The sequence below is a fragment of the Staurois parvus genome, unplaced genomic scaffold (genome assembly GCF_062004578.1).
Source record: "Staurois parvus isolate SC_StPar_1 unplaced genomic scaffold, SC_StPar_1.0 ptg000917l, whole genome shotgun sequence".
NCBI classification, from domain to species: domain Eukaryota; kingdom Metazoa; phylum Chordata; class Amphibia; order Anura; family Ranidae; genus Staurois; species Staurois parvus.
In genome coordinates, this window is record NW_028318713.1 from 51,344 (window position 1) to 72,575 (window position 21,232).

General features: G+C 44.3%; 1 protein-coding gene across 1 annotated transcript in view; it reads left to right on the forward strand.

The window, feature by feature from the left end:
- Positions 1-21,232, forward strand: part of OMA1 (OMA1 zinc metallopeptidase) — a 113,760-nt gene that overhangs the window by 47,182 nt on the left and 45,346 nt on the right. The window contains exon 5 of the mRNA XM_089656553.1: positions 6,087-6,161. Within this exon, the coding sequence (XP_089512679.1) occupies positions 6,087-6,161 (75 nt within the window). The remainder of the gene's footprint in view (positions 1-6,086; positions 6,162-21,232) is intronic.

Sequence of the window (21,232 nt, forward strand, 5' to 3'; positions counted from 1 at the left end):
TTGCAGACCCTGAGCCATCGGTAAGATGGATAAATCTGGCAATAGCATTCATGGAAGACTGAAGAAGGGTTAGCCCTTGTAAAGGGAAGCCATTGCGGAGGGAGTTTCAGTACTCAAGGTGAGAGATGACAAAGGAGTGAATTAGTAATTTGGTGGTGTCCTTGGATAAGGCCCCAGTGCACAAGATTCTGGCATTTAGGTGAGGGCAGAAGGCACAATGTTTGCTTAGCAGCTATAAAAATAAGATATCACCCTTAATTGGGCGGACTGACAACTCATGGGGTCCCCAGGCAATAGGGGATCATTGGGCCCCTGTGTCCTTGTCCAAACTCAAAAAAGCCTATGAAGAAGGTACCAGGGGCATCTCATGGGGCCCCCTACTGACCCCGGGCCCTCGGGCAGTGTCGGAGTTTCCAAATGGTCAGTCCGCCCCTGGTGGCAACTGTCTTCAAATTGTACTCCTGCTTTTCCACCCTGTCACATGTTCCTGTGGCAGAGACCAGAAGCCAGCCATACAAGAAACAGTGGGGTTGATTTACTAAAACTGGAAAGTGCAAAATCTGAAGCAGCTCTGAAGGGAAACCAGTCGGCTTCCAGTTTTTTTTTTTTTTTTGTCAATGCCTAATTGAACAAGCTGAAATTAGAAGCTGATTGGCTACCGTGCACAGCTGCACCAGATTTTGCACTCTCCAGTCTTATGCCCCGTACACACTATAATGCAGGCCATAGATGGGTCGAAAATCGGCCGATTTTTTGGCCGAAAATAAAATCGGCCGATTTTCGGATCGTTAGTGGGCTATTTGTTTGGCCATTTTTTGGTATTTTGGCCTTTTTTTTTTTCGGTAAAGTTGGAAAAAAAATCGTCCGATTTTGCTGATCGGCCGATTTTCGCGGCAATAATGGGCAAATCGGCCGATTTTTTACCGATAAAAAATCTGCGCATGAGCAGTGACCTGCAAGAGGAAGACAAAAAGAAGAGGAAGAAGAAGAGGATGAAGATGATGATGAAGAGGAGAAGAAGAGGATGATGATGAAGAAAAATAAGAAGAGGATGATAAAGAAGAAGAAGAGGATGATGATGAAGAAGAGGATGATGATGAAGAAGAAGAAGAGGATGATGAAGAAGAGGATGATGATGAAGAGGATGATGATGATGAAGAAGAAGAGGATGATGATGATGAAGAAGAGGATGATGAAGAAGAGGATGATGATGATGTAGAAGAAGAAGAAGAGAATGATGATGATGAAGAAGAGGATGATGATGAAGAAGAGGATGATAATGAAGAAGAGGATGATGATGAAGCAGAAGAAGAGGATGATGAAGAAGAAGAGGATGAAGTAGAAGAAGAAGAAGAGGATGATGATGAAGAAGAGGATCATGATGATGAAAAATTAGTAGAAGAAGAAGAGGAGGATGATGAAGAAGAAGAAGAAGAGGATGATGAAGAAAAAGAAGAGGATGATGATGATGAAGAAGTAGAAGAAGAGGATGATGAAGAAAAAGAAGAGGATGATGATGATGAAGAAGTAGAAGAAGAGGATGATGATGAAGAAGTAGAAGAAGAGGATGATGATGACTAAGAAGAGGATGATGATGACTAAGAAGAGGATGATGATGAAGAAGAAGATGAGGATGATGATGAAGAAGAAGATGAGGATGATGATGAAGAAGAAGAGGATGATGATGAAGAAGGAGAAGAAGAAGAAGGATGAAAAATAAGAGGAATTCCAGTCCGGCAAAAAGTGTCCCTGCAGAGAGCTCCGCTATTTCTTTGACAGTTCCTTGACATTTACAGCGGTTGTAACAATGTATCTATTTGTTTCTGAATAAAAACATCTGTATCCTAAATGGATACAAATAGATACATTGTTGCAACCACTGTAAATGTCAAGGAACTGTCAAAGAAATAGCAGAGCTCTCTGCAGGGACACTTTTTGCCGGCTGTAGACGGGATGAAAATCGGCCGATTTTTTTTTTTTTTCACCATTGGTGGTAACGTCGGCCGCTTGAACGACCGATTTTTCGTTTTTTAAAAGAAAAATCGGCCGTTTTTCTCCCCATCTATGGCCTGCATAAGAATATTGTACGAAAATTTTCGTAAGAGGACCGATCGTCTGATAATCGGATCGTTAGTACACAGCTTTTAGATTTCAGTGTTTTTTATTAATTTTTAAACAGTATAAAACAGAGGCAACAAAACACGCCCACGCAGGGCTATCAATTGCACATATAAAAAATTTAAAAAAATAGAAAAAACAGTGCTCTAACGCCAACAGGGCAAAAGGTACGCCCACGCAGGGGCTATCAATGGCACATAAATTACAAGAACATTGATGCAACTCTGACTGTAACAAACTAAAAGCAGCTATCCACTGTCACACCAAAAACAAACAGAAAAAGAAAGACAGGAGTACAAAGAGAAAGGGGAAAAAAAATAATATATAATATAACAAAACCAAAGAGCAGGGGTCCAAGAACGCCAATACCGAACACCATCACATCCCCAGTACACAGCTTTTGAGAGCCGATCACAACAATTCGTACGACAATATCCGAAGGGACAAGCGCAAAAACGTTTCTCGTACGATACCAGATCATACGATTTTCGTTTAATCAGTTCAGTAGTCGTCTGAAAATACAATACAAATACAACGCAATACATGACATCACTTTCAAAAATTCTTTTCTTTCATAGGAGAATTTTAGCATCTTTAGTAACCTTTTCACTTTCGATGTGAGACTAGCAGGCGAAAAAAAAAAAACGGCCAATTGTACGTCCGATATTCTCATCGTGTGTACGGGGCATTAGGCTGGCCATACATTATACAATTTTCTTGAGAATTTTGCTTTAGATTTACCAAAAACCATATAATAGGAAGTCAAACCTAAAGAACACTTTTTATTTATTTATTTCAGGTGCTTATATAGCGCCGTCAATTTACGCAGCACTTTACAAACATATTATACATTCACTTCAGTCCCTAACCCTCAAGGGGTGTACAGTCTAAGGTCCCTAACCCTCAAGGGGTGTACAATCTAAGGTCCCTAACCCTCAAGGGGTGTACAATCTAAGGTCCCTAACCCTCAAGGGGTGTACAATCTAAGGTCCCTAACCCTCAAGGGGTGTACAATCTAAGGTCCCTAACTCACATTCATACATACACATACTAGGGACAATTTAGACAGGAGCCAATTCACCTACCAGCATGTCTTTGGAGTGTGGAAGGAAACCGGAGTACCCAGAGGAAACCCACGCAGGCACAGGGAGAACATGCAAGCTCGAGGCAGGAGGTGCCTTGGCTGGGATTCGAACCAACGACCCTAGTACTGCCAGGCGGAAGTGCTAACTATTTAGCCACTGTGCTGCCCAGTTTCAATTGTATCCAATTAGGCAGGCCCTTGCACTACATAGTTGAAGGAAATTGGACAGAAAATTGTATAGCGTATGGCCAGCCTAAGTAAATCAACCCCACTGTGCACACATGGTCAACTGTGTTGTCACCATCTGGAAGCCAGCAATCGTGCAAGCTGCACTGAACTGGAATATTAACTTTGGGTGGAGCTCCTACTTTAATAAAGTAGTACGGCATCCAAACAAATACAGTTTTTGTCCATTTATGGCCTCATTCACATTGTGCTAGAAACAGGGGCAGACTGACCATTTAGAAACTCGGGCACTGCCCGAGGGCCCGGGGTCAGTAGGGGGCCCCATGAGATGCCCCAGTACCTTTTTCATAGACTTTTTTAAATTTGGGTAAGGGCACAGGGGCCCCATGATCCCCTATTGCCCGGGGGCCCCATGAGTTGTCAGTCCGCCCCTGTCTAGAAAATATGTTTTTGATTCTTGTAGCTGAAATGACTTGTATGCACGAAGAGCTGCAGCCACTTAGCCCATATAAAGCAATGATAAGCTGATGGCAGCCGCAGCTATACGTGACTCTTCGCTGTTGTTCACACAGGCAGTGATTGTTTGTGGTTAGGGACAGACAGACTGCATCCAGCCCAGGGGCGGACTGACCATTTGGAAACTCGGGCACTGCCCGAGGGCCCGGGGTCAGTAGGGGGCCCCATGAGATGCCCCTGGTACCTTTTTCATAGGCTTTTTTGAGTTTGGACAAGGACACAGGGGCCCCATGATCCCCTATTGCCCGGGGGCCCCATGAGTTGTCAGTCCGCCCCTGATCCAGCCACAATCATCTGTCCCTAACTGCACTCAGGGCTTGTTCACACTAGCGGTTGGAGGGCAGTAAAAGCTGCTCTTTTACCGCCGTCCAACCACAACCTTCTTTAGCTGCAGAGGCAGCGGTCGAGGGTGTAGACATGCCATGGCAGGAGTTATAGCTGTTGCTTTTTTTGGGGAACTAGTGCAGTGTCAAGGGGTTTACCTCTCCAATATCTTCCCAATAGAAGTATAGTTACATAGTTAGTCTGGCTAAAAAAAGACAAAAGTCCATCCAGTTCAACCAAAAAGAAAAATCCTACACCCACAGTTGATCCAGAGGAAGGCCAAAAAAACCCAGCAAAGCACGATCCAATTTGCTCCTGCTTGGGAAAAAATTCCTTCCTGATCCCCCGAGAGGCAATCGGATATTCCCTGGATCACCTTTACCTATAAATGTTATATCCAGTTATATTCTGTGCATCCAAGAAAGAATCCAGGACTTTCCTCCAGCAATCCACTGAGCTGGCCACAACCAACTCTTGAGGGAGTCTATTCCACATTTTCACAGCTCTCACTGTGAAGAAACCTTTCCGTGTTTGGAGATTACATTTCTTTTCCTCCAGACGTAAAGAGCGCCCCCTTGTCCTCTGTGATGACCTCAGGGTGAATATCTCTACACCGAGTACACACCAGGGGCGGACTGAGAACTCATGGGGCCCCCAGGCAATAGGGGATAGCCCACACCCAAAAAAGCCTATGAAAAAGCCAATGAAAGGTACCAGGGGCATCTCACGGGGCCCCCTACTGACCCCGGTCCCTCGGGCAGTGCCCAAGTGCTCGAATGGTCAACCCGCCCCTGGTACACACCAATATAATTGCCTCCTCGCCGCCTGTCGAATGCTCCTTGAAACGTGGATTGCTCTTCAGAGATCAAAGCACATGTGAACGACCCTTACAAATAGCTGTGGCCGCAGTCAGCCTGTCGCTGCATTTTTGTGGGGTGAGCGGCTGTTTGTACGCACCTCTCTTCTCGCCACAGGATTGCACAGATTATTGCTGCTGGAATTTGCAGTCTTTGTTAATCATACAGTTGGGGTTATTTACTGAAATTGGATGGCGCAAAATCTGGTGCAGCTCTGCATAGAAACCAATCCGCTTCCAGGTTTTATTGTCAAAGCTTAACCCCCGGTTCACATCTATGCGGCCGTGTGGGCCGCGATTTGTACGGGCACAAGAGCCCATTGATTTGAATGGACTCCCATGCCTGTGACACGCAGGGAAAGAAGTCCCTGCACTTCTTTGGAAAACGCAGCCGAGGTTTCCAGTACGGTTGGGTTTTCCAGTGCGGGCGGCGTGCCATTCGAACTAATGTCACCCACCCGTGGGTCCGCATTCCTCTGTGCGGGTGGTGCGGTTGCATAGATTTTCGTGCGGATCCGCAGCGGCACCACCCGCACAGATGTGAACCTAGGGATATAGAACAAGCTGACGTTAGAAGCTGATTGGCTCCCATGTACAGCTGCACCAGATTCTGAGTGCTCCAGTTTTAGTAAATCTCCCCCCAGTGTCTACAAAGTCTGTGGGTTTCTGCACTTTGCACACAGGTTATCGCACTGCCAGCAGCCTGATTTAATCAGCACTTGTGCAGCAGAATTGATTATTGACTTTCTTGCCCCCGCCTGACTGCAGCAAAGCCAGAAGCTGATATATGCCTCTTATTAGATGCATTCATTTCCTCGGCTCACAGTCCGGCCTCCGGGAGGTCAGGGCCTGTCTTACCCTGCCGGATGGTGACGGTAAAAATATCCCTCTTCAGGATTCATCTGGGAATTTTCACACTTTTTCTGAAACATTGATGTGATGTGTTTTGAAAAGGCCTTGAACCCACCAGAGTCTGAAAAGCGTCCATCTTCTTTCTTGCAGTATGTGTTCGAGAGACCATATAGCCGGACTTTGGAGACGGAAGCTGATAAAGTCGGCCTTGAACTTGCTGCGAAGGTAAGAGAGTGTTACACATGTGCAGCTGAAATTGAAATAAATTCCATATACAGGGAAAGTGATTTTTTTTTTTTTTTTTTAGGCCTCATGCACACTACTCCAAAACTCATGGTTTTGACTGTTTTTTTTTTTCCTGCACACATAGATGTTTAGTAGCAAGGGAGTTTAGAGAACATTTTCTGAACGCCCTAAAATCAAATTCAGGAGAGGGAATTTTGAAACGCTGAATGCTGCTCAACGAGTTTAAACGCGCCCAAGCACTAGGTGCATTTAGCACTTTTGCATTTATTCATTTAAATTAACCCCTTGACGCCGACGTCACATAAATATGCTACGTCACGGAACTGGGCTTTTTTCCATAGGGCCGCACAGCGCGCTCCCAGCACAAAGACCGCTGTGTCACTAAGAGCCCCAAGTTCCGTTGTAACGATTGGAACCCGGGACTCCCGATTCCGGGTCACATGATTGCTGTGATAGCCTCTGATTGGCTATCACAGTGATCAGACACTGTGCAGCCCGGCCCCCTTGTTTTTTTTTTTTCTCTCTCTATGAATGGAGAAGAGAGATACATTGTATCTCTCTAACTCCTGGCATAGAGGGAAAAAAAAAATTGTAAAAAAAAAAGATGAATATTAAAAAATATAAGAAAAAATAAAGAAAAAATACCTAGATCAAGGTTTGATCTAGTTCAGTGCCAGGGTTAGTGTTTGGGTCAAGATCAGGGTCAAAGGTCAAGATCAAAAGGTCAGGGTCAAAGGTCAGGATTTAAAAAAAAAATTGGTATCTGTGTCAGTTAGTGTTAATGTCAGTGACACTAAAAAAGACAAAAACAAAATGCGCACTATTGTTTTTGGGCTGTACTCCAGGTACAAACAACAAATAACATACACATATCTGGTATCGCTGCGATCGTCAAGAGCTGGAAAATTAATTTTGGGTTGTTCTTTGGTGGTAGGTTTTGGTAGTAACAAGAAACACACAGCTAATTAAAAAAAAACATTTTTTTTTTACTATTTTGGGCCAGTTTTCCTTTGATAAAAAAAAATCAGGAGATATCCATTACTATTTACCACCAAATGAAAGCCCAATTTGTCCTGAAAAAATATAATTCACCTGGATGTACAAAGTAGTTGTGGTGATATGGACGGTTTTGCTAACACATGGCAACATTGCAAAATTGTGCTTAAGCATTTAGATTTGTTTTACTGTTATGCATGAAGGGGTTAAAGTTCTGGCCAATTAAATAAACACCCAGACACCAAACGTCGCTTACTCTGCTGAACTGGTTTGAAAAAAAAAATAGGTGATTTTTTAACACTGATTTTCTCCTGTCAGGAGAAACAACATTTAGAAAAAACCAGTGTGCATGAGGCCTAAAAGTTTTGTTTCCTAATGTATTGTGCTAAGTGCTGAAAATTATAAAAGTGCAACAAAATGTAATTTGTGGCAGCTGTTTACTATTTTTTAAATGGGGTTAGTTTGAGTTTTTTCAAGGCTTTTTGAGCATTCCTGACCTAGGGTGACAACACTCTCTCACACCTATCAGCTCCCCCAGTTTCTGCAGGACTGTGCTGGGATTTTAACTAATTCTCAGGATCTCGCAAGCCCACCCTCAGCGCTGGGTTCTGGAACACTGATCAGTGTGTCGCCCTTGTAGGAGAGTGGGGAATTCATCTACTGCTGTATGGGGGGGGGGGGGGGGCATACAAGTCCACAGAGAAACAGAAGGGTTGCCACTGATCTGAGGCTCCTGGTACATCTTCACCGCCAAACAATAGGTATATGCTGTATACGTATGTATGTGTATATATACTGCATATACAGTACTGTGCAACAATTTTAGGCTGGCGTGAAAAAATGCTAGAAACCCCTTTGATCTCCTTTTGAGAAGAACTGGAGATTTATGGGAAAAGAGAAATCATCCTGCAACCCCTATGAGATGGAAGATGATGATGCTGACCATTTTTCTGTGATTAAAAAGCATCTGATTGGTTCCGTATAGTAACATTGCTTTCTTCTCTATAAGCTTGTTGGCGTCATTTCCCATAAGCTGAAGATCTTCAAGTGGAGCTGCAGATCTTTCAATTCAAGATTCCAACTGAAATGGTCTACAATACTATTTGAGTATTCCATTGCCAGGAACATCCGGATTGGCTGTGGCTGACCTGGAACATGCTGGAGGAATTTTTTCTCACTTGGCCTAGTAAAACCTTCAATCTCTCTCCCTCTTTCCCCGAGAATTGTTTTATCTGTATTGAGATACCATCTTTGAAACCCTATGAGATGGGAGATGATGATGATCATTTTTATATGAATAAAAAGCATCTGGTTGGTTATAGTAGCATTGCAGTCTTCTCGTCTTCGCTATAAGTTTGTTGGATTTATTACCGTAAGCTGTAGATCTGTAGAAGTATAGGAAGATCTTTAAATGTAGCTGCTGATCCTTCAATTCAAGAGGTTCCAGCTGGTGTGGTCTACAGCATACTATTTAGGTACTCCACTGCCAGGAACTTCAGGATTGGCTGTGGCTGATCTGGGACATGCAAGAGGAATACTTTCTTACCTGGTCTAGAAACACCTTTGATCTCCTCTTGAGAAGAACTGGAGATTTGTGTGAATAGAGAAATCATCCTGCAACCCCTATGAGATGGAAGATGATGATGCTGACCATTTTTCTGTGATTAAAAAGCATCTGATTGGTTCCGTATAGTAACATTGCATTCTTCTCTATAAGCTTGTTGGGCTCATTTCCCATAAGCTGAAGATCTTCAAGTGGAACTGCAGATCTTTCAATTCAAGATTTCAACTGAAATGGTCTACAGCATACTATTTGGGTACTCCACTGCCAGGAACATCCGGATTGGCTGTGGCTGACCTGGAACATGCTAGAGGAATATTTTCTTACCTGGCCTAGAAACACCTTATGATCTTCTTTCGAGAAGAACTGGAGATTTACCTGGCTAGAGAAACCATCCTGCAACCCCTATGAAATGGAAAATGATGATGCTGATTGTTTTCCTATGAATAAAAGCTTCTGTTTGGTTGGTTATAGCAACATCGCAGGCTTCTCTATAGGCTTGTTGGCCTCATCTCCCCATAAGCCCAAGATCATTATCATATATGAAGAGACAAAGAGAGGGCGCACGGACCTAGTGCATTACCTTTAAAAATGAGCGAAAGGCTCTGAGGAAGAGGTTCAACCTCGAAACGCGTCAACCATCAGCTATCCAGAGGTCTACTGTCCCCCACCAGACTACCTTCAGGGGTTTTGGACCACATTGCATCCTTTGTGACATGCTTTCCATTTGATTTTATTTGTCTTGTGACTATTTTACTTTTTATCAATAAATCTCATTTTTAAAGGTAATGCACTAGGCCCGTGTGCCCTCTCTTTGTCTCTTGATATACAGTTCTGTTTGGATTACCCTGGTCTGTTGAGGGCAGCAAGGCTTGAATTCCTTTCATACACGTGGGGATATTGACATTGTTGAGTCCATTGTCCAGCGCAGGAGCTCAGGAATTCGGTTGCTTTTTTCTTCCTACCAAAGATCCGTATCATTATAGGAATATCTTCAACTTGAGCTGCAGATCCTTCATTTTAAAAAGTTCCAGCTGAGGTGGTCTACAGCATATTATTCGGTTACTCCACTGCCAGAAACATCAGGATTGGCTGCGGCTGACCTGGAACATGCTAGACGAATATGGTGTTACCTGACCTAGAAATACCTGTAATCTCCCCCCCCCAAGAAGAAATGTAGATTTACTTGGATAGAGGAACCATCCTGCAACCCCTATGAGATGAAAGATGATAACGCTGATCGTTGCCCCAATGAATAAAAGCATCTGATTGGTTGGGTATAGTAACATTGCTATTTAACACTTTTTAGTTTTTCTCCAATTTCTGTAAGTGATTCCCATCTTGTGGGTAGATTTAGGTCTATAGAAGTTGTAGCTGTAAAGGATTATTAGTAGCGGGAAGAACAGGGACAGAAGCTGCAACCCACGCCGACTATGAAATCCACTCCTGTCCAGAATGATGGGACGGACGCCGTGATGGAATGTTTTTTTTACAGCGCGTCTGTCTGGCATGATGATGAACAAACTGCAGCAAAAGAACTTCCTTTGTCAGGGAGCTTGTACACATGCAAATATTGTTCCTGCTTTGAATTTCAGATTTCATTCCCATGAGTTTCCATCGCCGTGTTATCATCTCGCATACACCGTGCTTGGAAGTCAGCCTCAGAAATGTCAGATTGGGAGGTTACTGTACAGGATTCACATTTATGGCGACATTTTCATGTAATTGCTCTGGGTGCCACAATGAGGCGTAACAAAATGTCTGGCAATGAGCTGCTTGGATCTCAAGTTGATGAGCCTGTGAATCGGAGGCCTATAGAATTAATAAGCACCCAAAAAGTCTTTGTTTTGGTATAATCATGGACTGCGGATGTTGTCACACACATTAGCTCTTTTATTGTATCTAGGGGAATCAAGCAAGTCTGCAAGTAGAACATTTCATATTTTTCCTTTCCACTGCTGTAATGTTTGTACCAATGCTTAGCTTTATTTACTATACAGTGAAGGAAATACTGTAACTGTGATCCCCTGCTGATTTTGAATGTTTGCCCACTCACAAAGAAATGATCAGTCTAAAAATAGAATGTTCGGTGTATTGTAACACTGAGAGACAGAATAGCAACAAAAAATTAAAAAGAAATGCATGTCTAACAAATGATGACTGATTTGCATGTTCATGAGGGAAATAAGGATTTGATCCCCTTCACAAAACATGACTTAGTATTTGGTGGCAAATCCCTTGTTGGCAGTCACAGAGGTCAGACATTTCCTGGAGTTGGCCTTCAGGTTTGCACACATCTCAGTAGGGATTTTGTCCCACTTCTCTTGGCAGATCCTCTCCAAGTCATTAAGGTTTGGTGGCTGAAGTTTGGTAACTCGAACTTTCAGCTCCCTCCACAGATTTTCCATCGGATGAAGGTCTGGAGACTGGCTAGGCCACTCCAGGACCTTAATGTGCTTCTTCTTGAGCCACTCCTTTGTTGCCTTGGCCGTGTGTTTTGGGTCATTGTCATGCTGGAACATCCATCCACGACCCATTTTCAATGCCCTGGCTGAGGGAAGAAGGTTCTCACCCAAGATTTGACGGTACATTGCCCCGTCCATCGTCCCTTTGATGCGGTGCAGTTGTCCTGTCCCCTTAGCAGAAAAACACCCCCAAAGCAGAATGTTTCCACCACCATGTCTGACATTTGGGATGGTGTTCTTGGGGTCATAGGCAGCATTCCTCCTCCTCCTCCAAACACGGCGAGTTGAGTTGATGCCAAAGAGCTGGATTTTGGTCTCATTTGACAACACTTCCCACCAGTCCTCCTCTGCATCATTTAGATGTTCAGTGGCAAACTTCAGATGGGCCTGGACATGTGCTTTCTTGAGAAGAGGGACTTTGCAGCACTGCAGGATTTCAATCTTTGTCGGCGTAGTGTGTTACCAATTGTTTTTTTGGTGACTGTGGTCCCAGCTGCCTGGAGATCATTGACAAGATCCTCACGTGTAGTTTTGGGATGATTCCTCACTGTTCTCATGATCATTGACACTCCACGAGGTGAGATCTTGTATGGTGCACCAGACCTAGGGAGACTGACAGTTGTTTTGTGTTTTCTTCCATTTGTGAATGATTGCACCAACTGTTGTCACCTTCTCACCAAGCTGCTTGGCGGTAGTTTGGTAGCCCAGTCCAGCCTTGTGTAGGTCTACAATCTTGTCCCTGACATCCTTGGACAGCTCTTTGGTCCTTGCCATGGTGGAGAATTTGGATTCTGATTGTTTGCTTGATTGCTCCTGTAGACAGGTGTCTTTTATACAGGTAACAAAATTAGATTAGCAGCACTCCCTTTAAGAGACTGATTCTATTCTCAGCTTGTTACCTGTATGAAAGACACCTGGGAGCCAGAAATCCTGCTGAATGATAGGGGATCAAATACCTATTTCCCTCATGAACATGCTGATCAGTCATCATTTGTTAGACATGCATTTCTGCTGAATTTGTTGTTGCTATTCTGTCTCTCAGTGTTACAATACACCGAATATTCGATTTTTAGACCAATCATTTCTTTGTGAGTGGGCAAACATTCAACATCAGCCCAAATATGCATTTCCTTCACTGTATCTGTGTCTGACATTTTAGAAGGATGTGTGGCACTAGATCCCAAAAGCTGTATCTGTTTCCACCCGATGGTGTGGAAATGGTGGTGATTTAACCGTGTTTTGGCTCTCAGCTGGCTGATCTTCACCAACGGTTCCCAACCTCAGCCCTCAAGTACCCTCAACAGGCCATATTTTTTGGGAATTTCACTTAGAATGCATTTTGGCAGAAATTTATGACTAAATTTTATTTTTGCATTTTTTTTTTTACTGGACATGTTTTATAGCAAAAAGTCCAAAATGTTGTTTTTTTTTCCTCAAAATTGTCAGCCTTTTTCTTTATAGCGCAAAAAATAAAAACCGCACAGGCAATCAAATACCACCAAAAGAAAGCTTAATTTGTGGGAAAAAAAAGGATGTAAATTTCATTTAAGTACCGTATTGCATGACCGCGCAATTGTCCGTTAAACTAGTGCAGCGCTGTATAGCAGAAAAATGGCGTAAATTGCAGTATCTATACCATAGTTTGTAGACACTATAACCTCCACACAAAGCAATCAATATACACTTATTGGGATTTTTTTTACCAAAAACATGTAGCAGAATACATTTTGGCCTAAATTTATAATCAACTTTGAGTTTACTATATATTTATTATAGCTGAAAGTAAAAAATATTGTTTTTCTTCAAAATTTTTGGCCTTTTTTTGTTTATAGCGTGAAAAATAAAAAGCGCACAGGTGATCAAATTACACCGAAAGAAAGCTCTATTTGTGTGAAAAAAAGGATGTAAATTTTGTTTGGGGGGACAGATAGGGCGGCGGCAGCGCGCCTCGCGCGCCCCCCCAGCTGTTTACAAAACACACATTTTAAAACGTGGTTTTGCCTGCCAGTGCCGCCCTGCCACCGTATATCTACAGTGACAGGGCGGCACGTGGTTAATCTTCATAAAAGAAGACAATGCCAACATGTTTCTGGGGCTCAAAACTTCCCCTTCATCAGGGCAGAGAAATAAAAATAAGATCTAAAAAACACTGAACACCTGTTTATAGAGGTACGGTATAATGTAACTTATCAAAGCTATCTAAAATGAATGAAAATATATATGTGCTAAAAACATAAAATGAATAATAAGAAATAATAAATATTAATGTATCAAAAAATAACAACCTTTGCATCCTATGTTAAAAGACAACACAGATGTATAATGTCTAAAATAATACAAACAATAAGAGTGCTGCATAAAAAAATACATATAGTAATATACATACTATCATCCAATGATCCAATACCACAAAAAAGACAAATGATTCAATGTACAGTGTACAACATTGTGAACTCATGGTTAGATGACCCAGTTAGATATTATAGTAACCACTTACAATTAATGAATTGTTCATATTTGCAGCACTTCGCTTAAAGTGTTGAACCCGCAGTGAAGAGCAGTCACAATAGCCAATCTACAGTAAGCCGATTATTTTCTGTAGTCACATTATTGCTATAATGAATAGTAATAATAGTATTGTTCTATACCTTGAGGCAGCAATCGGAGCGAATACTGGACAACGATTGCAGAGGAACACGTTTCTGGTAGAGATAAGTGTCTGAAAGGCCAAAGTGATAGAGGGAAGGTCTCCAAATGTTTCAGGACCAAATTGTTCATTTTATAAATATTCACTGGCCAAAAAAGATCAATTCAAATACAATTTAAATGAAGAGGTCCCTCCTTACACCCAGCAGTGCCCGGCAGAATCCCCCATTTCATCCAGGTGTGCCCAGCAGAATCACCCAATTACATTCAGGAGTGCCGATCAGGTCCCCCCCCTTGCATCCTGGAGTGCCTAGCAGAACCCCCCCCTTGCATTCAGGAGTACCCAGCCGAGTCTTCAATTACATTTAGATGTGCCCAGCATAGCCCCCTTACATCCAAGAGAGCCCGTCAGAGTTTCCCTTTACATCCAGCAGTGCCCATCAGAGTCCCCCCTTACATCCAGGAGTGCCCATCAGAGTCCCACCGTACATCCAGGCGTGCCCATCAGTGTCCCCCCTTACATCCAGGAGTGCCCATTAGTGTCCCCCCTTACATCCAGGCGTGCCCATCAGAGTTCCCCCTTACATCCAGGAGTGCCCATCAGTGTCCCCCCTTACATCCAGGCATGCCCATCAGTGTCCCCCCTTACATCCAGGAGTGCCCATCAGTGTCCCCCCTTACATCCAGGAGTGCCCATCACAGTCCCCCCTTACATCCAGGAATATCCATCAGTGCCCCCCCTGACATCCAGGAGAGCCCATCAGAGTTTCCCTTTACATCTTGGAGTGCCCATCAGAGTCCCCCCTTACACCCAGGAGTGCCCATCAGAGTCCCCCCTTACACCCAGGAGTGCCCATCAGAGTCCCACCTTACATCCAGGAGTGCCCATCAGAGTCCCCCCTTAACATCCAAGAGAGCCCCATCAGAGTATTCCCTTTCATCCAGGCACAGCTGGTGGCTTTCTCTAGTCATAAAGGGGAAGATGAGGATCAGGATGGAGTGGGCGAGGAGAGGGGGGACCCCCATCAATCACAGACAGTCCTGAGAGAGAACCCCCTCCTCCACTTCACCCAACACTGACATCTCGGGTTTGGTTGGAGGGATTCGGATTCCTCCCCCCATCCTGGTGCCCTAAAGCAGCTGCCTAAGCAGCCTTATGCTTGTGCCGGCTCTGCATCTGGGAGTACTTGGCCGGCAGCAGATGTGCCAGTGCCCATATTACAATTCACTCAACGAGCCAGCCGGCTTTGCTGAAACAACTTTTTTGTAGTGGGCTGGATGTGGCCCATGGGCCATAATTTGAAGAACCCTGTGATGGAGTTTCAATTGAGATGGGAAGAAGAGATGGTGATAGTGGGCAATACACATGATTGGTGTGCATGAAGAATACGATATATCTTTCAAGTGACACAAAGTAGCAGCATGTATAGTAAACTGAAGGAGGTGTATTTATCTGTTTAGGATGCACAAGGTGGAGAACAGTAAAACATGGCAACAAATTTTGATCACATAATGGCAGAGTGCCAACTGAGAGGAAGCATCGGCAGCAGGGGTGTACTGACCATTTGAGCACTCGGGCACTGCCCAAGGACCCGGGATCAGTAGGGGGCCCCATGAAATGCCCCATGGTACCTTTTTTATAGGCTTTTTTGGGTGTGCTTTGAGTGTGGGCAAGGACACAGGAGCCCCATGATCCCTATTGCCCGGGGGCCCCATGAGTTGTCAGTCTGCCCCTGATCGGCAGTGATCTTACTGACTAAAGAATAAGTCCCAATTCACACCGCTGCAAATTATCATGCGACTTGCAACACATAAAGTTGCAAGACAAGTCAAAATACATTCATTTCAAAGGGTGCTGTCTTAATGCAACTCAAGTCACTGAAACATGTCTTTTGCAAGGTGGATGTGAACACCCATGCAATCCGATTCTAGCATGGACAAAAAAAAAGGGTCCTGCACTATTTTGGTGCAGATGCGTTGCAATTTGAGCCATACAAAATGTATGGTTCAAATTGCACCACACAGGAATGCAAAGCGGTTCCTGCGCGAATCAAATGCGATGTGCCGCACTGTCAGTGTGAAGCAGGGCTAATGGAACATAAGGAAACATATCAGAGCGATGAAAACTCTACCAGAGACATATTGGGCAGTGGATTCTCCTAACTCTTCAGTCACGGTGAGACACAAAGGGGTTTATTTACTAAAGCTGGAGAGTCCAAAATCAGACTCCCTTCTGCAACCAATCAGCTTCCACGTTTCATTGCCAAAGCTTCATTGAACAAGCTGAGGTTAGAAGCTGATTGGTTTCTATGCAGAAGGGAGTCCGATTTTGGACTCTCCAGCTTTAGTAAATAAACTCCAAAGCGTCTAATGGAGCGAATGTCTCCTACACAGACTGCGAAGAACGATTCCAGGAGACTGTCCTTCTCCGATCTCTCCTGACTACAAGAAGGTTATGAAAGCTGCTGACAAAAATTCTGCTTATATAAGATAATTTAAAGAGGATCTTCACCCTAGGAAGAACAAATTAAAAATCAGCAGCCACAAATACGAGTAGCTGCTGACGTTTACTAAAAGGACACTCGCCTGTCCAGGGATCCAGCGCTGTCCTCTCCCAGGGCCGGTTCCTTACTGGTCTTCGGGTCCCCAGCACCGGTATGTTTACTGTGGGTGTCAGGGATCTCCTCGATCCCTGCCGCGATGGTCCCGGCGCAGGCGCACTGCTCCACCTAGTACACGGGCACTAGGTCCGGGCCGGCCGCGGCGTTCGAGCTCGCGCATGCGCAGTAGAAGCCGCGGCCGCCCGCTGGGCACCAATGGCAGCGCAGGGCGGGATATTTAAAGGTCCCTGAGCTGTCATTTCGTTGCCTTCTGGTCTTACCTGCTTCCTGTGTTCCTGTACCTGTGCCTAGTAAGTTTTTGACCCGGATTGCCTTTGACCTTGCTGATTTCTCCTGCCCAGACCCTTGCTTGCCTGACCTCTCTCCCTGGATGCCCCTTATTAGATCTGACCTCCTGCTGCTGACCTGGCGTGTGACCCGACGATTCTCTGCCTGCTCCCTTGTACCTTACCGTCCTCTACAATACCGACTCGGCCTGTCTGACTACGCACTTGCTCAGCCATCCATCCATCCATCCCATCGGGGTCACCCGACCTCCTCACATCTGGCTCTCCCTGGTTGGAGCCCCTGGCGAACACCACTACCACTGACAGGTGTGCTCAGTAGAGGCGACCTGGTCTCGGGGTACTACAAGTCCATCCCCACCATCAGGGGCCCTGGTGAACAAGTACCCTGGGGCTTAGACTCCGCGCTCTGGGCACGCCTGACCAGTGGAGTGCTAGTGGTGCCGCTCGGCGGTCCCTCTCAGTGGGAAGCCGGCTATGAGTCCTTGCAGCTTCACAGTCAGCTTCCCTTCGCGCTTTGTGAATGGTCCTACAGCCTTCTTGAACCTGTAACCTGTCCCAGAAGGCTGCGGGCAAAAAGAGCGGGCTAAATTTCACTCAGATTGCCAAGGAAGTGGGAGCGGGTACCTATCAAAACTAGGTACCAGCAAACACAAATGCTCCTGCGCTTGGGGATAGACTCGATGCAGGCTACAACGACATTAAGAATGTCCTGGAACATGCACACCTTGCTGCCCTCAATAGACCGGGGAAATCCAAATATACTGAATGAGGAAAGAACAAACAGAGGATGCACAGGCCTAGTGCCACTGAGGAAGAGGCAAGTCCTCAAAATGCATCAGTCTATTGGATGTCTACACTCTCTATTGCGGACTGTTACTCAGCGCGGTGTTGACCCAGCTGTTCTTTTATGACATGCCTTGACTTTATTGTCGTTTGTGAGTACAATACCTACTTTTGTTATTGAACATTTTTATGGTAATGCACTAGGCCTGTGCACCCTCTGTTTGTTCTTTCCTCATTCAGTATCAAAACTAGGTGCCTGCTCTCCAAAAAAAAATGTAATATGCTAAATGTGTGTGTGGGGGTGTGGGGGGGGGGGGGGTACATAAAGTGGAACTTCCCCCTTAGGGTGACGTTTAGCTTTATACTTCCTGGTCAATTTTTTCCTGACTTAAAGTGATTGTAAACGATCACCTTGTAAAACAAACCATTCAGTTTATTATAGAAACGAAAGGCAATACATTCATGTATACATATAAAAAACATTATAAATACCTTTTTCCATTTTATATAAGTAATCACATAATCTGTGTTCTGAGGAGCTCAGAGAGGTGGAGGGTGGAGAAACGGCAGTACACTGATCTTCCCAGTGAATGGCTATGCAGGGGTGTGTCAGCACAAGTCTGACTACTGGAGGACGCTGCAATGCCTATGAAATGTGTTGGCCCTGGACCCTTTGTTTCTTGGGTAATTTTTACAATAAAGCAGCGTTGCCCAGATGCCAGGAGCATGAGAAGTGACTGATGTCATTTCTCTAGGCTAAAGGAACAGAGTCACAAGATATTAGACTGCTTAAAGCAGATAAGAACTTGTTCGTGGGATTAAACGTGTTTATGACATCTCAAAATGTTACGTTAGAAGATAAGAACTTGTTTGTGCAATTAAAGATGTCTACTTGCTTGAGAAGATAAAAATCTTTAAGTTTAGGGTAGATAAGAAGCAGATTTGAAGTAAAAGTGTGATATTCTTAGATAGCTCAGTGTAGTGGCTGGGCATGACTCTGTTATCTTCATGGAACCTTTCTGCTAGCTCCTCCTAGAGTGGGTGTGGCGCCCACCCACTTCAGGAAAGCTGCCAGAAAAAGGGTTTAAAATCGGGGAGCTCAAGCGTAATGGATGGGGAACAGCCTTCCTAGCAGACGAAGATGCTCTGACGCTGGTATTCTTGCCAAGGCTATATGGGCTCATCGATTGGTCTCGTTTACGGCTTCCCCTCGACCCCCTGTGCAGTATGGTTCCGATGGGGTCTGTTCCTTCCTGTCTTCCCATAGTTTTAATAATGTACTAATTCTATACTGTGATGCTGTCAAAAGATTTGTCTATTTCATGCTCATATTATCATTGGTGTGTGTTATTATGCAGATTGTGATGGACTATAAGATATATCCTCCTGTGTGTTGTGTGATAATAAATGTGGAGGTTTTGACAGTGCAAGAATATTGCAGTTGGATTCTGTTATTTCTTCGAGTGCCAAGTGAATGTTATGATGTGCCAGGGCTGGTGTTCATTCACATGTTTAGAATAATTAATGGTGTAAGTGCTGGTTAAATGTACCTGTAGTGTGTGTGTGTGACTACCTGTGTATTATATGTATATGACTTGCTTTTAGTTATTGCATCCAGCATTGCATTACAGTCTCCAACCAGAAAACTTACCATTCTGGGAGGGATGTGCTTCTATGCCAAGCATGGTCCATTTGAAATAGGAGAGCAGGGAGATTGGTCTCCAAACTTTCTAAACAATGGGACAGGTTACAGTCCTTCAGACTTGAGGAGGCCTGGCCTGTGGCCAGTGAAACTAGTAAATGCCCCAGCCTCAGTGGGAGTAAACAGTGCCACATTGCCCCCGGCCTGGTGGTCAGTAGGTGTAAAAATTGCATAGTGACTGTGGTCAGTAGGAGAAGGAATAGTGCCCCATCGTTGCTGTCAGTTGTAGAAATTTGTCCCCATCATTAGTGTCAGTGGGAGGAATATTGCTCCATCATTAGTGTCAGTGGGAGGAATAGTGCCTCATCATTAGTGTCAGTGGGAGGAATAGTGCACCATCATTGGTGTCAGTGGGAGGAATAGTGCCCCATCATTGGTATCAGTGGGAGGTATAGTGTCCCATCATTGGTATCAGTGGGAGGAATAGTGCCCCATCATTGGTATTAGTGGGAGGAATAGTGCCCCATCATTGGTATCAGTGGGAGGAATAGTGTCCCATCATTGGTGTCCGTGGGAGGAATAGAGCCCCATCATTGGTGTCAGTGGGAGGAATAGTGCCCCATCATTGGTATCAGTGGGAGGTATAGTGTCCCATCATTGGTATCAGTGGGAGGAATAGTGCCCCATCATTGGTATCAGTGGGAGGAATAGTGCCCCATCATTGGTATTAGTGGGAGGAATAGTGCCCCATCATTGGTGTCAGTGAGAGGAATAGTGCCTCATCATTAGTGTCAGTGGGAGGAATAGTGCCCCATCGTTAGTGTCAGTGGGAGGAATAGTGCCCCATCATTAGTATCAGTGGGAGGAATAGTGCCCCATCATTGGTGTCAGTGGGAAGAATAGTGCCCCATCACTGTGTCAGTAAAAGGAATAGTAAAAAGAATAGGTTTGGCTGCTGTCAAGCACTTCCTTCCTGCATCAACAGCAGATAGGAAGTGTTTGACAGCGGCCAAATCTGCTTCATTTGGTATGCTCGTATATAAAGACGATATGTCCATTGTTGCTAATTTCCAATCTACATCAAAGGTCCCAAAACTCCAGAGTTTCACCAAGAAATCTCCTGTACCCCTGACATACGCAGGTAAATTCTGAACCAATGGTTGAAGATGAAAGTCCAGTAGTTGGGCCAAAGGTTGTGTTATTGACCCAGAACCAGAAACAATTGGCCTAAATTTCAAGGGGTTTGTACCCTTGTGAATTGTAGGTAATCCATATATTACAGGTGATCTTTGGTGTTCATCAATGAGAAATTCTGCGGTCTCATGTGAAATCCAGCCATTTGCTCGGCCACTCGAGATAAGAGAGTTCAAAGTGTTTCTGATGCGTGAGGTTGGATCCATGGTAAACTGTGAGTAGCTAGTGGTATCTGATAGCATCAGTAACATGCCGTCTCTATAACATTTGTAGTCCATGACCACTACATCTCCGCCTTTATCCGTGGATTTAACAATAATACTTTTATCATCCCTGAGTGTCCTCAATACTTAAGATTCCTCAGGGCTTAAATTAGCGTATCAGGTTTTTTTTTGGATATACCAGAAAGAACGTCATGTTTCAAGGTGCGTGTATAGCTTTCAATGAACTGGTATTGTCCAGGAGGCATGAATTTGTTCCTTCATTTGAACGAATGTTCTGTAGTCAATGGCATAGTTCGTGGTTGTGTATGAAAAAGTTGTTTTATTTTTAATGTCCTTTCAAACTTGAACATTTCAATTTCAAAGTTAAAATGATTAAACTTTGATATAGGGCAAAATGAAAGTCTTTTGATAAATGGCGTGACTCGCCCTCAGTGATGTGTCTTGATGAGAGGTTGACTGCCGGGCTTGTCTGCTCGTTCGCTGCCGATTGCTGCTTGTTGGATAGCCCCGGCCTCTTAATGCCCTTCCTCGTTCTTCGCTGTCTCCAGCCCTTTGAAAAAGGGAAGTGTTCTCAGTGTTAGGGGCTGTAGAGCAACCAGATGCTGTCAATGGAAAGGCTTTCTGTCAATCG